Raw genomic sequence first — 13,899 nt, forward strand, 5'->3', positions numbered from 1 at the left:
GGAAGCTGAGACTTGGAAAACTTGAGCAAATTGCTCTGGAGAAATGCTGATCAATAGAACTTTCTGTGGTGATGGAAATGTTTTATATGTGCACCATCCAGTATGGTGGCCACTAGCCACATGTGGCTGTTGAGCCCTTGAAATGTGTCTAGTGTGACCAAGGAAGTGATTTTTCTTTTCATTTAAATTAATATACGTATAAGTAGCCTCAGGTGGCTAGTGCCCTCCCTGTTGGGGTGCTCTGCTCTAGGAGCAGACGGTCAGTTGGGGGCTGGTCATGCTTTGAAGCCCTGTCCCTGGATCTCCCAAGCCTACACTCCTTACCATCCCCTTCCCTGCTACTCTGAACAGGTTCAAGGTGAAGGTAGAATTGTGCTCGTGAGCTCATACCGGGTTGGGGGGGTGGGGGTCAGAGACTGCTGATGCCCTCTGTGGGTGGGTCAGATGGGGGTTTCTCTCTTTCCTCTCTTGTCTCCCCATCTCTGCTGTGGCTGTGGTCCAGCACCTCAGGCTCTGACAGGAGGCCCTTTGGGTGCTAGTCAGGACAAAAGGGGACATGGGGGCTCCATTCTGCTTCCTTTCGTCCTCCCTCAAGCACAGGTCTTGTGTATTTGAGCCCAAGGTTCTAGCATTTTCCAGCTGAGGCCTTGGCCTCTTCATGTTTCCTTGTCTGCCCACAGTTTCCTCATCTGTAAGGTGAGGGTCCTTATATCTACTGGGCTATTTACTTGGTAAGATTTATGAGGCTCTGTGGGGATGAGAATGTAGATAAGGACATTTGGGCCAGAGGATATGGCTTTTCAGGGCTCATTCTGGTCCCACCATATGATTGACACTGTTGCAACAGAATAGAGTTTGGCTATAGCGGGTCATGAGGACAAAAGGAAAGGCAACAGTGTCTGCTCCTACCCCTTCTCCTGGCCAGGGCTGCTGCAGAGTTATGGCATCTCCCCTGTGAAGGCAGAGGCTGCCGATGGAGGGGATCTTGGATTGCCATGTGACCCCATTGTCCATCTTTGAAGGGGCGTTGGATAGCATCTAAAAAAGCAGTGTGGTCCCTTGGCCAGACTCAACCCTTCCTCCCCACTCCTGTCTACCAGGAGCAGGTTGGTCGTGATGGGTGTCTGCCCAGGGCTGCTTCCTCAGAGTGGGGGCTGTCACACTCAGCCCATGAGAAGAATGGGGACTTAGTCTACCATGAGTGCCAACCCTCTGTCTAACACAGAGCAACCCCAAATAGTCACATGTAGGGAATTAACTGTTTCTACGGTGAGGTCAGGCCGACCGTGTGAAATTCTCTCTGCCCCCCCCCTTTTTTTTTTAATTTAACGTTTATTTATTTTTGAGAGAGAGAAGAGCATGAGCGGGGAAGGGGTAGAGAGAAAGGGAGACTCAGAATCCGAAGCAGGCTCCAGGCTCAGGGCTGTCAGCACAGAGCCTGACACGGAGCTCGAACTCACAAACTACAAGATCATGACGTGAGCCGAAGTCAGATGCTTAGCCGACTGAGCCACCCAGGTGCCCCAGTTCTCTCTGCTCCTTGTCCCTTGCAAACCAAAACAGAAACCTCAGCGCTGCTCTTCTGCTTTGGAAGGGGCGGTACCCATGACAGCACCTGTGCCTTCCCAGAGGCAGGCTGGCCTGTATCCTCCTTTTCCCTCAGCCTCTCTGTCTTCCATGGTGGCCTGACCACAGCAGACATTTAAAGGCATCACCTCTGGAGGAGCCCACTGAGACAGTGCCCGTGGAGAACGGACTACGAATAATGGCTGGGCCATGTTTGAGTGTTTGTTAAGTCCCACATGTCATGCCCTCCCTCGGAAACCTCGAGGGAGGTGCCCTTTGCCTTGAGACTGAAGGCCACTCCCCGGAAGCTGGCCTCTGCCATCTGGCCCCGAGGATGACCCCAAGGTGGCTGGAGGCCTCTGAGAGGCTGAGAGAGGCACCTACTCTAACGTGGTCGGGTCTCACTCCTTTTGCTTTTACCCAGTTTTGTAAGCAAGTTGAGCTGCAGTGGTCTGCATGTCCTTTTTTTCTCCGAATATTTGCTCACACAGTTTCCTCCTCAGGAAAGACTTTCCCCCTTTTTCCTTCTTCAACCAAACTTTTTTTTTTTAATGTTTATTTGTTTTTGAGAAAGCGACTGAGGAAGGGGCAGAGAGAGAAGGACAGAGGATCCGAAACAGGCTCTGTGCTGACAGCAGAGTCCAATGCAGGGCTAAAACTTGTGAACCGTGAGATCATGATCTGAGCCAAAGTCGGATGCTTAACTGACTGAGCCACCCTGGCGCCCCTCAACCAAATTCATAATTCCAATAATACCCCTTCCCTCAGTTACCCTGTCTTCCCTGAGTCCAGAGTAATCTGCTCTCTGCACTCCCATGGCTCTGATCTGCCCTTTTCTTGCCACCTTATTCCTTCTCACTAGACTAGTTGTGTATGTGTCTCAGTTGTCACCCTTATCAGGCAGAAGGCTCCTGAAATCATGACCATGCTTTGTCCACTTCTCAGCTATCGTAGCCACACCTGGAGGCCCTCCTGGCTAGTCTGGGGCTATGAGGACCATAGGGATTGCATGTGAGGTAGTAGTGTGGGGGGAATCAAGATCCATGTGACTTTCCCAGTCCCTGGAACAGCCTGGGTGACACGCAGAGGCTGGGCGGGACATGCATCTGCAAAGGGTACTAACGAAGATCTGCCTAAGCATGGAGGTTGGGATGGCAGAAGAAACCATGGAGCAGCGGTCTTTACAGTGTGGTCCCCAGACCAGCAGCATCCGCATCACCCTGGGAATATGGTAGAGATGCACATTAACATACCCCCTCCCTCAGAAACTCTGGGGGTGGGGCACCTGGGTGGCTCAGTCAGTTAAGCGTCAGACTCTTGATTTCAGCTCAGGTCACGATCTCACAGTGTGTGAGTTTGAGCCCCGCATCGAGCTCTGTGCTGACAGCAAAGAGCCTGCTTGGGGTTCTCTCTCTCTCTCTGCATTCCCCGGCTGACATGCACATGCACGTGCCATGCATGCTCTCTCTCTCCAAATAAATAAATAAACTTAAAAAAAAAAAAAAAAGAAACTCTGGGGCTGGGGCTCAGCAATCTGTGGTTTAAGCTCCATCCTGATGCCCCGTGAACTTTGAGAACCACTGCTGTAGAGTCAGGAAACTTGCTCAAGGTGGGAGGCCAGGTGGTCCTGTGGGAAGCACTTGGGCTATTCAGATCCCTGCCCTGATAAGTGGCCAAGTAAGGTGAGCTCACCTCTCAAGGTTGTTCTTCCATGAAGATCACAGGGGTCCCTAAACTTTCATGTGCATAAGAATCACCTGGCGTGCTTTTTTAAAATGTATTTTCCTGACCCCCATTTTAGGACATCTAATTCTTCAGAGTAAGACCCAGGAATTTATAGATTAAACAGGCTCCCAGGTGGTCCTGATGTGGGTGGCTGAAAAGCCCTGGTGTAGAAGGCCTTTCATGTAGGTGACTGTGACTATATTTATCCTTAGAACATCTCAAGGGATGTTGGGACCAGTATTGAGCTGGATGCACGGGTCTGGGGAGGCTCCCTCACAGTGGTATTTTCATCAAGTGAGTCTGACCTGGGAGCAGTGTTGAAAGGCCACACGTGTGCACAGAGTCGGCATGTTTTGGGGTGGTGGGGTGTGTAGGGGCAGCACCTAACCAATATGTGCATATTAGGTTATACCCACTTCCTGGCTGGTATAAGAATGTTTCCCACCGTGAGAGCCAGGCTTGTGGGTGGAGCAGGACTGGCTACAAAGATGGTCTGGGTGGTGGGATCAGTAAGAAGTGGGGAGGCACCAGAGCCTGATGTGGAACCCCAGAGGTTCTGGGAGCTAGAGACAGATCCTTGCTCAGTGTCTCCGGGCGGCCTCAGGACCTTGATTCACCTGGTCGCTGGATGCCCTCAGGGTGCAGTTCCCCCAAGCCACCACCAGGGGTCTCTGAGGCTCCCTGCAAACCTTGCCAATCTGCTTTAAGTCTCTGCTCTCCCTTCTTGGGCCCCTGAGCGCCTGCAGTGCCATCCAATCTCGAGGTGACCTTGGAGGTCACCAGGCACCACAGAGAGGAGGGGGCTCCCGCTTTCAGGGCTTATGCCTGTGGTCTCAGCATCAGCTGGTGGCCAAGGCCCGGGCAGATGTTCTCTAAATGCCATTCCGACTTGCCTCCCCACCCCCACCTCAAGACAGCCAACCTGAATGGTGGGCCCCCCTCCTCTGCCAGTCGCCTCCTCCTTCTTCACTGGCAGTGCTGGGAAACACAGGTCATGGCTTGGGAATGTGGCCCTGGGTTGGGGGGGGGGTGGGTAGTGATAGGAGGAAGGAAAAGGACATGTGACTTCTCAACAGCTCCCCTGTTCTGCTGCTGATCTCCAAGCCCTTTCCCCAGCCCTGGTACAGAAGGATGCTAGTTGTGGGGCATTACGGGGGAAGCAGCCCCTGCCTCGTGACTGTTGGTCCTGGTAGAGCTGACAGGGTGAGAGACAGTTGCCAACAGGTACCCCTGATAGAGCCTGAAGGAGGAGGGGTGAGTGCAGGCCCGGTGCCCCTGGGTGGTACAGGGCCAAACCTGCCATGGCAGTAGTGTGGAGGCAGAGGTGGTATTCTGGGCCCCCTCAGGTTGAGGAGGGTATTTCTGGGAAGAGGCTGAAGGTCCTGACAGTTCCCTGATTCTCAGCACCAGAAAAAACAGGGTATGGCCTGGCTCCAGGATTTGAAGCTTGTCAGCACATTCCCACGTGGGGAACAAGGGGCGTCATAGGGGTCACTTGCCATCGGCCCCTCATCTGGTGGGTATGTCAAAGTGAACGGGTCAGGGCAAGCATCTTAGGTGCTGCAGTGAAGATAGCACCCCCATCTTTCCCTGGGGACTGAGGCCCCCGCACTTTGAGTCAAGGTACCACCGAGGGGGCTTTGCTCTTGTCAGGGTCTAGAAACTGTAAAGAGAGAAAAGGCAGGTCCTGCTGCTTGGGAATGAGCAGGGTGGCTAAATCCAGCCTGGCTGCGCTCTGCCCCTCCCCTCTCCTCCCCCTCCACTCCAGGGCCCACACTGCTTGTGGTCTTAGCAGGCACCACCTTCCCAGCCAGCTGCCTGCCTGCCACCGAGCCTGTCCCTGCCCTGCCAGCCCCCACCTCCTCCTTCCCCTCCTTGGGCTCCTTCCCCTCCCCCAGGCCCTCCGGTGTAGAGCCTCTGAGTGAGTGGGGCTAGGCAGGCTGGGATCTTGCTCCCTGGGGAGCTGGGTGGGGTGGGCAGTGGGCAGGCAGCAGGAGGGCCTGGTGCCAGGGCAGAGCCTTCAGGACAGGCACAGCCTGGGGTCTGTGTGCAGAGTCTCGGGTGAGTTGGGGTGCGGCCCTGTGGGGGGGCTGGGCCACAGGGGCTTGGGGTGGGGGAACCAGGAGGAGGGGCCAGGGGGCTGTGGTGGATTCATGTCTGTATTTGGTAGTCGGATAGGAGCCAGCTCAGTGAGGCTGGGCCCCTGGCCAGTTGCAGGAGAGGGCGTCAGGGCCCTGGGGACACCCCTCCCCCAAAGCAGACACTCGTGCCCCCCTCCTCTCCCGGTCTCAGCTGCCCTTCTCTGTGGATCACTCAAACTGCTTTTCCATCCCCTGAGAGTTTTTGGGGTCCATGCTCTAGGGCTGGGGCCAACAGGTGCCCCTGGGGTATTTGGGGCAGGAAGCTGAGAAGGGAGAGGGGGAAGGGCAGGCTGGACAGTGCCGCCTCATTGGCCCTGGCACTGTCCGGATGGGGCTTGTCTGAGGTGTGTGTTCCTCTGCACCAGGCCCAGCTCACCCAAGAAACGGGTCCCTGGCTGTACCACTCTGGGGACCATCTGCATTAGGAACCTGCAGTTCCATGCCAGGAATGTGGGTTCTCTGCTCCAGTGGAATTCTAAGCCTCCTTTCGGGCCCAGACGGCAGCCCCTCTGGTGCCTGAATGCCTTGTCCCAGGCTATTGCCTATGGTTCTCCCCCCCAGGAGGGTCAGCAGCGTCAGTGTTAGGAGAGTCTGTGGCAGAGAAGGATTCATGGGCTCAGGGACAGGAAACACCTGAGCAAGGTCATGCAGCAAGCAAGTAGGAACCCCATGAAGTGAAATCAGGGCAGGACTGGCCTATGTCCTGGGCTTTGCGGGACATTCCAGACCTTATCAGGCCCTTGATCTGGGGCTGATCTAGCCAGCTCTGTCATTCTCTCTGGCCCTTCTTCCCCCCGTGGTGTCTCTTTCTGTGCCACTGTCTTTCTTCTGTCTCTTTTCCAGGAGGGTCCACATCACCTTTCAGCAGCCCCATCACCTCTGATGAGGAATACCTGAGTCCCCCAGAGGAGTTTCCAGAGCCTGGGGAGACTTGGCCCGGAACCCCCGCTATGAAGCTCAGTCCCAGCCAGAACCGCCGTTCCTCTGACACTGGCTCCAAGGCACCCCCCACTTTCAAGGTCAGACCGCTAAGGCCAGCCCCCGGGCAACCTCATTCCTTCATGTGTGCCTTTGTTCTTGGGGCCACACCAGGTTTTAGCAAGGCCTAGAGCTTGGCCCCATTAACCCTTCTTACCTGGAGCCAGCCTCTGTCAGCCTAGTGTGGAAGAGGTTTCTGTCCCAGAATCCTCTGGCCCCCAGGCCACATCTGGGTCCTGAATGTCTCCCCTGACACTTTGGGGTCCCCCCCTTCAGGTCTCACTTATGGACCAGTCAGTAAGAGAAGGCCAAGATGTCACCATGAGCATCCGTGTCCAGGGGGAGCCCAAGCCGGTGGTTTCCTGGTGAGTAGCAGCCACTGGCCACCACGGGCCAGCTTCCCCCATTCCAGCCTTGGCCCTGGGAGGCCTGGCTTTGGGTTGAGGGGAGTGGACCCTTTGTGGACTTCCCTGTGATCTGCCCAGGGGTCTATCCCGGGTCCAGTGGTGCCACTCCCTTAACACGCCTTTGTTCAGGCTCATTCAGGGCTTCTTCTGGGGTAGGGTTTGGGTAACAAAAGATCTCCTGTCTGTCCAGTTGGGGATGAATGGGCAGGAGTCGTCTCTTGGAGAAGGCTGCCCATGCCCACCCCCATCAGGTGACAGCGGGGTGATTTTCAAGGCCTGCTCTGCTCCCAGACCTGCGCTAGGCCTGGGCATAACAGTTTGTATCTGAGCTGGCAGAGCCCAGGGTTAAATGTGGGCCTCAGCTGCACTGCTTCCTCCTGGGTGCGTAGAACTTTGATTACTCAGAAGAATCGCTTAGATTCTTATTGTTTGGATTCTAGTTTTCATCTGTAATTTATTGTCTGGTGCCCTGTGATTTTTTAACATCGTAAGTTATTTCTTAGCCCTTTTGGGAAGTGAGAAAGCTATCCGTTGGTTATAAATAATAAAAAAAATAAGACACGAAGACATTTCAGAGCTTCCAAGAACTGAAGAGTGTAGTTAGGTTCCAAGGAAGGTTAAGATTCAGGTGGGCAGAGGAGTTCTGGAAGTTCCTGGGGGTGGGGGAGGATCTCAGAGTCAGGGTGAAAACTTGGCCCTGTTAACCCAAGGGTGCTCATGGTCAGTGAGACAGATCTGACAAGTGGACCAAAGACAGGGTGGGGGGTGGAGGAGCCTGCTTGGCTCTGCAGCCCCACTTCCTGGTGCAGGCAAGTCAGGACCTGGGCCCCTAGACTGAGTTCCTGTCTTTCTGACAGGCTGAGAAACCGGCAGCCGGTGCGCCCAGACCAGCGGCGCTTCGCGGAGGAGGCAGAGGGCGGGCTGTGCCGGCTGCGGATCCTGGCGGCTGAGCGGGCCGACGCTGGCTTCTACACTTGCAAAGCGGTTAATGAGTATGGCGCCCGGCAGTGTGAGGCCCGCCTGGAGGTCAGAGGTGAGTGCCTCACGCTCTCCATAAAACCCACCCTGCCCGCCGGCCCTGGCCCCCCCCATCCCCAGCCTCTTCCCTGCTCAGATGCCAACTTTCACACAACCTCAGTTAGAGGACGCCAGAACAGAAAGGGCCTTATAAAATCCTGTAATTTGTTGCTTATATTGCAGTTGAGTAAACTGAGGCCCAGAGAGGGGAAGTGACTTGCTCAAGGCCACCTGGCAAGTTGTTCAGTGCTTAGTCTACTGTGCAGTACTGCCTTCCCTATGCTTAGTCGCACCTGCTCCCTGATACTAGCCAGAGAGAGACCCTACTTCCTGCCTCCAGCTGTCCTCTCCACACACTCTTCCAAGCTTTGGTCACCTTGCCCTTTCCAGGCCTCTCCCTCACAAACCCCCTCCCTGCCCCTTTGCCCTCCTACCCATCCCATTGCTGTGCAGAAGCTATTGTGGTTGGAGGTTGCAGTGGGGAGAGTCTGATATCTGGACCCGTTCCGAGGGGCCCTTGGGGTGACTTAGGCTTGAAGCATTGCCAGGGACCCCAGGGCTGTGAGGGTGAGCAGGGCCATGGAATGTGGAGAGGCCTGGGCCCCCAGAGTTGGGGCATGAGGGCAGGGGGCCTTTCAGGCAATGGGGATAGCAGGCAGGCCTTAGCCAGGCTGCCCTTGGGGGGCTGGTGGTGTTCCTCCCGAGGGCTGGCTGTCAACCTTGCCTTCTACTCACCTTTCTCTGTGGGCAGCTCTTGACTGGGAACCCTTCCTTAGTTCTGCACTCAGCCATCATCCCTCCCTTCCTGGTAGAGGCGAGCTTCTGGATACCACCAGCCCCTGCTGGAGCTTAGACCCTAACAGTCACCATCACCTTCGCGGGGCCCTCCCTATCTCAGTTACCTGCCCTATGCCTCTTGTTCTTGGAGCTGCCACTCCTTGGTCTCTGAATTCTTCAGCTCTCCCTGCTCCCATTCCCTGGCCAGTTCCTTCCCCTCCAGGGTCTGGCTCTGCCTTGCTTCTCTGTCTTAACCCATGTCTCAGTGCTTCTCTCTCTTTGGGATTCCTCCTGACATCCCCTGGGCTTTGGGTACCCCTGATGCCTTTTCCCTAGTTGCCCACAGCTTCTGCCCACCCAGGAACCCCAGAGAGCTCTGCGGTCTCTGCCCAGCCTCTGGCTGGCTGCCAATCCCCCCATCCCAAGGCCAATCTTGGAGGGAACTGAAAGTGGCAGCGTGCCCTGGCAGTTTTAGAGGCAGGTCTCCATGTAGAGGGGCCCTAGCCAGGTCTGCGTGGTGTGCGTGCCTGTGCGTGCGTGCGTGTGTGCGTGTGCTGCACTAACCTGCCGCTTGCTGACTGAGGTTTTTGTCTGTACACAGGCGAGTGAGCTCAGGGGGCCGACTGCGCTCCCCCCGCTACCCTCCGAGCCGCGCCCCTGTCTCAGGCACCTCTCGGACCTCGCTGTGTTTCACTGCCTCCTGCCCACAGACCCTGCCGGCCCGCCGGCCTGGACCCTGTCCCAGCTTCCCATTCCCTCCCCTCTCCACCTTATGCAGCATCCTGGGATAGCCCATGGGACCCTAGGGACCCTTCTTCCCCAAGTGGACATATGGCTGGGCAGCCCCCACATGGACTGAGTGCCAGGAAGGGGCAGCCATGAGGGGTATCAAGACCCCCCCCCAACTTCTCCCTGCAGGGGAGCACCCAGCGAGCGCATGTGCTACCGCTGCTACAGGCCCTGTCTGTCTCTCCGTTTGTCTGTCTGTGTGTCTGTGACAGTCAGGGAAGGATGCCTCTGAGCTGGAGTGGGGTGAGGCAGAGCGGGACAGGCCAGGGCATAGCCTCTGCAGGATGGAGGGGCCTAGGAGGGCAGGAGGCTGTTGACAAGAGGCTCATGAAGTGGGGGGCAGTGCACTGACCATTCCAGAAGTGGGTTTCAAATGGCACAACACTTTCTATTTCACAAGAGACTAAAAGCCAGAGGCCTCAGGCCCTATGCTGATGAGGAGGCCTGACCAAGTCCTGCTCTGGGCAGGTTTAGGGCTCATTTCGGGCTCCCCTTTTCACTCTCAGGGCCTGGGACGCTCTGTCTGGAAATGAGGGTGTTAGCCCGGCTTGGCCAAAGAGTGAGGGCCTGCTGTAATGGGTGTGGAGGTATTTGGAAAAAGTTGTTTCTTAGCTCAAATAAAGTCCAGTTTGTACCCAGCTGGTGTGCTGTGTTTTTTTTTTTTTTTTTCCGCCGCCGTCTCTGCCCCTACGTGGCCCTCTCAGTTTCCCTGCCCTTGATTCCTTCCTGCTTCCCCTGAGTCCACCTTCCCTGGCCCAGCTTGCCATCCTGAAGGCAGGCCCTGGAGTTCCTTGCTGTCCTGGCCGGGTGGGCGGGCTTTCCCTGTCTCCAAAGGAACAAAATGCATCTCTCTCTCTGTATCTGTCTGTCTCTTTGTGTGTGCGTGTGTGTGTGTGTGTGTGTGTGTCTCCCTCACCCCGTGTGTCTCTATTCCTCGCGTGCCCCCCTGTGGCCGCTTTCCCCCCAGCACATCCTGAAAGCCGGTCCTTGGCCGTGCTGGCCCCCCTGCAGGACGTGGACGTGGGGGCCGGGGAGATGGCGCTGTTTGAGTGCCTGGTGGCAGGTCCTGCTGACGTGGAGGTAGACTGGCTCTGCCGAGGCCGCCTGCTGCAGCCCGCACTGCTCAAATGCAAGATGCATTTCGATGGCCGGAAATGCAAGCTGCTGCTCACGTCTGTGCACGAGGATGACAGTGGTGTCTACACCTGCAAGCTCAGCACGGCCAAAGGTAACTGCCCGCTCAGACCCGAGGGCTGCCATGGGCACCCCAGAGCTGGTGGGAGGGGACCGGAAGTGTAGGAGCTGGGCGCAAAGTAAGATCATGCGGTACACCTGCCTCAACACGCGGAATAGCGCCTGGCACAGAGGGCCTTCTGTGTCAGTGTCAGCTGCTGTTCCCGTAGAGAACCAGTCTGCTGAGGTGTAGCAGAACCATCCGGACTTGGGTTCCAATTCTGGCCCTGCCACGCACTGCCACGTGACTTCGGACAAGTTACTACATCTCTCTGAGCTTTAGACTATCTGTAAAACGAGATCACGAGACTCGCTATCTTGTAGGGGAATTGGTCAGATTAATGAGATAACATGTGTAAAGAACAAAGTACAGCACAAGGCTGGCAAAGGGTGGCATCTGATAAATGTCACCCATTATTATTATTAATGACATCTCTGACCTGGTCTCTGTCCTCATTGGAAGAGCAGAGATGACGCCTCACCAGCTTGTGGTGATGAGCCCCTTAGGTGACGCTGGAAGTCTTTGTAAAGCAGGAAAGGATCCAGTTGGCATAAGGGGCTGTTATTTCCCCCAGAAGATTCCTTGTGGGCTAGCTTCACGGGGTCTGGGATGGGTGGGAGGAGTGGAGGCACAGCCCAGGCCCAGAGGACAGTTCCGAGGGGAGGTGAAAGGTGTGGGGGAGGATCGGGGTTTGGCTTCCAGGCCCCTCTCCTGGAGCTGAGCGGAGCTTCGTCCTGAGTGGGCAGGGGCGGTGACGAGGGGCTCCTGCTGCTTCCCCAACCACCGTGGCAGCCTGCCGCCCACCCTCGCCAACCTCCACCCTCCTGAGAAGGCCAGGTCTTTGGGTCTTGCCTACTACCTCATTCTGGTGTTTGGGGACCTTGCTGGGCTCTGCCCAGGCTCCAGCTCCTGGCCCAGCTCCCCTTTCCTGCCTGGCATATGAGGGCAGGACCTGTGGGTTGGGGTTCCTGGGACCCCGTGGCCTTCCCTGCCCCAGTGCTGACCTCCCCCCGCCACTAGATGAGCTGACCTGTAGTGCCCGGCTGACGGTGCGGCCCTCATTGGCGCCCCTGTTCACTCGGCTGCTGGAGGACGTGGAGGTGCTGGAGGGCCGGGCGGCCCGCTTCGACTGCAAGATCAGCGGCACTCCGCCCCCTGCCGTTACCTGGACTCATTTTGGTATGGCCCTCCACCCTGCAGATGTTGGGCGCCTCCTGAGGGCCAGAGGGCCGGCTGGGGGGCCCCCACTGAGCCTGCTCTGCATGCCCGCCCCTCCCTCCCCCAGGCCACCAGGTGGAGGAGAGCGAGAACTTGCGGCTGCGGCAGGAAGGAGGTCTGCACTCTCTGCACATCGCTCATGTGGGCAGTGAGGACGAGGGGCTGTACGCAGTCAGCGCTACCAACGCCCACGGCCAGGCCCAGTGCTCAGCCCAGCTCTACGTGGAGGAGCCTCGGACGGCTGCCACCGGCCCCAGGTACCGCGGCGTGCCCGGGGCTCCCAGGGCTGCCTCTGTGTGGCCTCGGCCCATGGTGGGAGGGGCTGCTCTGGGCATCTGGGCAGCTATGTTGTTCTTACAGCTCAAAGCTGGAGAAGATGCCCTCTATCCCCGAGGAGCCGGAGCAGGGCGAGCTGGAGCGGCTGTCTATGCCCGACTTCCTGCGGCCACTGCAGGACCTGGAGGTGGGACTGGCCAAGGAGGCCATGCTGGAGTGCCAGGTGACCGGCCTGCCCTACCCCACCATCAGCTGGTTCCACAATGGCCACCGCATCCAGAGCAGTGATGACCGGCGCATGACACAGTGTATGTGTCTACGGAGGGACCCTGGGGAGTGTCCCCTCTGGCACCCTCTGCACACACAGTACCTTCACCTTCTCCCTGCCCTTGAGCCTTCCCTTTCTAGCCTACCCAGGGATGGGGCGCTGCCGGGGAGGGGAGTGCGCAGGCGCTAGGAGGTCGTGGCCTCCTTCCTTGAGTTGCACGGCGCCACCTGCTGGATCACTGCTCTGCGCCTGGGGTGGCCCCCTTAACACTTGCTGGACAGGCCCTACAACTTGCTGCTGACCAGCTGCAGGACTGTGGGCAAGGTTACGGAACCTCTCTGTGCCTCAGTTTCCTTATCTATAAAAGCTTGTTATGAGCTTTAAATAAGTTAATACATATAAAGCACTCAGAGCAGGGCCTGGTAAATAGCCAGTGGTCAGTAAATGTTAAAAATATTATTATTGCTATTGTTTTTGTCGTTGCCATTATTATCCTTGTTCATAAAGCAGTGTTGCTCACACCTTCCTGGAGAAATTTCAGTGAAAAGGCCAGTGTGGGCAGCGTCTGGCTCCAAAAGGATGCTTGGCCAGGGTTGTTAACAATACCAAATAAAGAAAAGGAGCCAGGGGAGAAATACAGAGGAACGTATCTGGGACCGTGTCCTTTCCGCCTCAGATATTTCTCTCGGCGGTATCTCATTTCCATCCTGGAAGGGATCTGAGTCTCATGGGAAAAGATTTATCTAACCCCATCAGACAGCCCATGCTGCGACCGTGGTGGGTGCCTCTTACCGCTGCGACATGACAGAACTTATCTTTCTTGAGCACTCTGTGAGTCCCAGGCCCTGAGTGCTGAAGGCCTGACATCATCAAGGGCCTATAAGGCAGGTACTATTATCCCGGTTTGCAGGCAGGGAAACTGAGGCTTACAGAAGGACAGGGACTTGCCCAAAGGCAGAAAAACACCATCTGACCCTGGCACCCACCTCCTAACCAGGATGCCCCCTGTCACCTGTGCCCCACTCCCCTACCCCACTGTCCAGTGCCATCACTGTGGCTGTGACCCTTGTCCTCACAGCCCCCTCCTCGGGCTGTCTGTTCAGCCCACAGGCTTCCTGTCTCTCATTCTGCTTGAGGCCCCCGGTGGGTGTCTCTTGGGATCTGAGCTGGCATCTCAGCCTCTGTCTGTATCTGGGGTCAGCGGCAGCCCTTGGTCTCTCTTCCTTTATAAATAGTGTCAGCAGAGATAAATGAATGGGTGAGTGTTTCACGTGGCGATAACCACTAAGAGAGGGGAGGGGTGTTTGGGGATGGCCTTGACGTGAAGGAGGACAGTGCAGGCCTCTTCCCCTTCACACCCCCGCCTGAGATGGCCTCCTTATCATCATTCAGGGATCACAGTGTAGAAAAGGAGGATCAGAATCAGAGGGAAGCAACTTCAAGCCATGGTTCCATCACTCATTAGCTGGGTCACCTTGGACAAGTCCATTAATGTCTCTGATC

At 56.6% G+C, this 13,899-nt stretch overlaps 1 protein-coding gene across 14 annotated transcripts in view; it reads left to right on the plus strand.

Moving 5' to 3' along the window:
- The window catches only part of SPEG (striated muscle enriched protein kinase), a 57,104-nt gene that overhangs the window by 20,369 nt on the left and 22,836 nt on the right, over window positions 1–13,899 (plus strand). For 8 of the 14 annotated variants that reach the window (XM_027049878.2, XM_027049923.2, XM_027049859.2 and 5 more), the window contains 7 exons: window positions 6,276–6,451; window positions 6,687–6,775; window positions 7,675–7,850; window positions 10,368–10,628; window positions 11,655–11,813; window positions 11,920–12,109; window positions 12,213–12,436. In XM_027049878.2, the coding sequence (XP_026905679.1) occupies window positions 6,276–6,451; window positions 6,687–6,775; window positions 7,675–7,850; window positions 10,368–10,628; window positions 11,655–11,813; window positions 11,920–12,109; window positions 12,213–12,436 (1,275 nt within the window). Of the gene's footprint in view, window positions 1–1,361; window positions 4,546–4,571; window positions 5,353–5,438; window positions 5,883–6,275; window positions 6,452–6,686; window positions 6,776–7,674; window positions 7,851–9,212; window positions 10,040–10,367; window positions 10,629–11,654; window positions 11,814–11,919; window positions 12,110–12,212; window positions 12,437–13,899 lie in introns of those variants that run through there. The other 6 variants (XM_053215827.1, XM_027049909.2, XM_027049917.2 and 3 more) reach the window with 6 other exon arrangements.

The sequence above is a fragment of the Acinonyx jubatus genome, chromosome C1 (genome assembly GCF_027475565.1).
Source record: "Acinonyx jubatus isolate Ajub_Pintada_27869175 chromosome C1, VMU_Ajub_asm_v1.0, whole genome shotgun sequence".
Taxonomy (NCBI): domain Eukaryota; kingdom Metazoa; phylum Chordata; class Mammalia; order Carnivora; family Felidae; genus Acinonyx; species Acinonyx jubatus.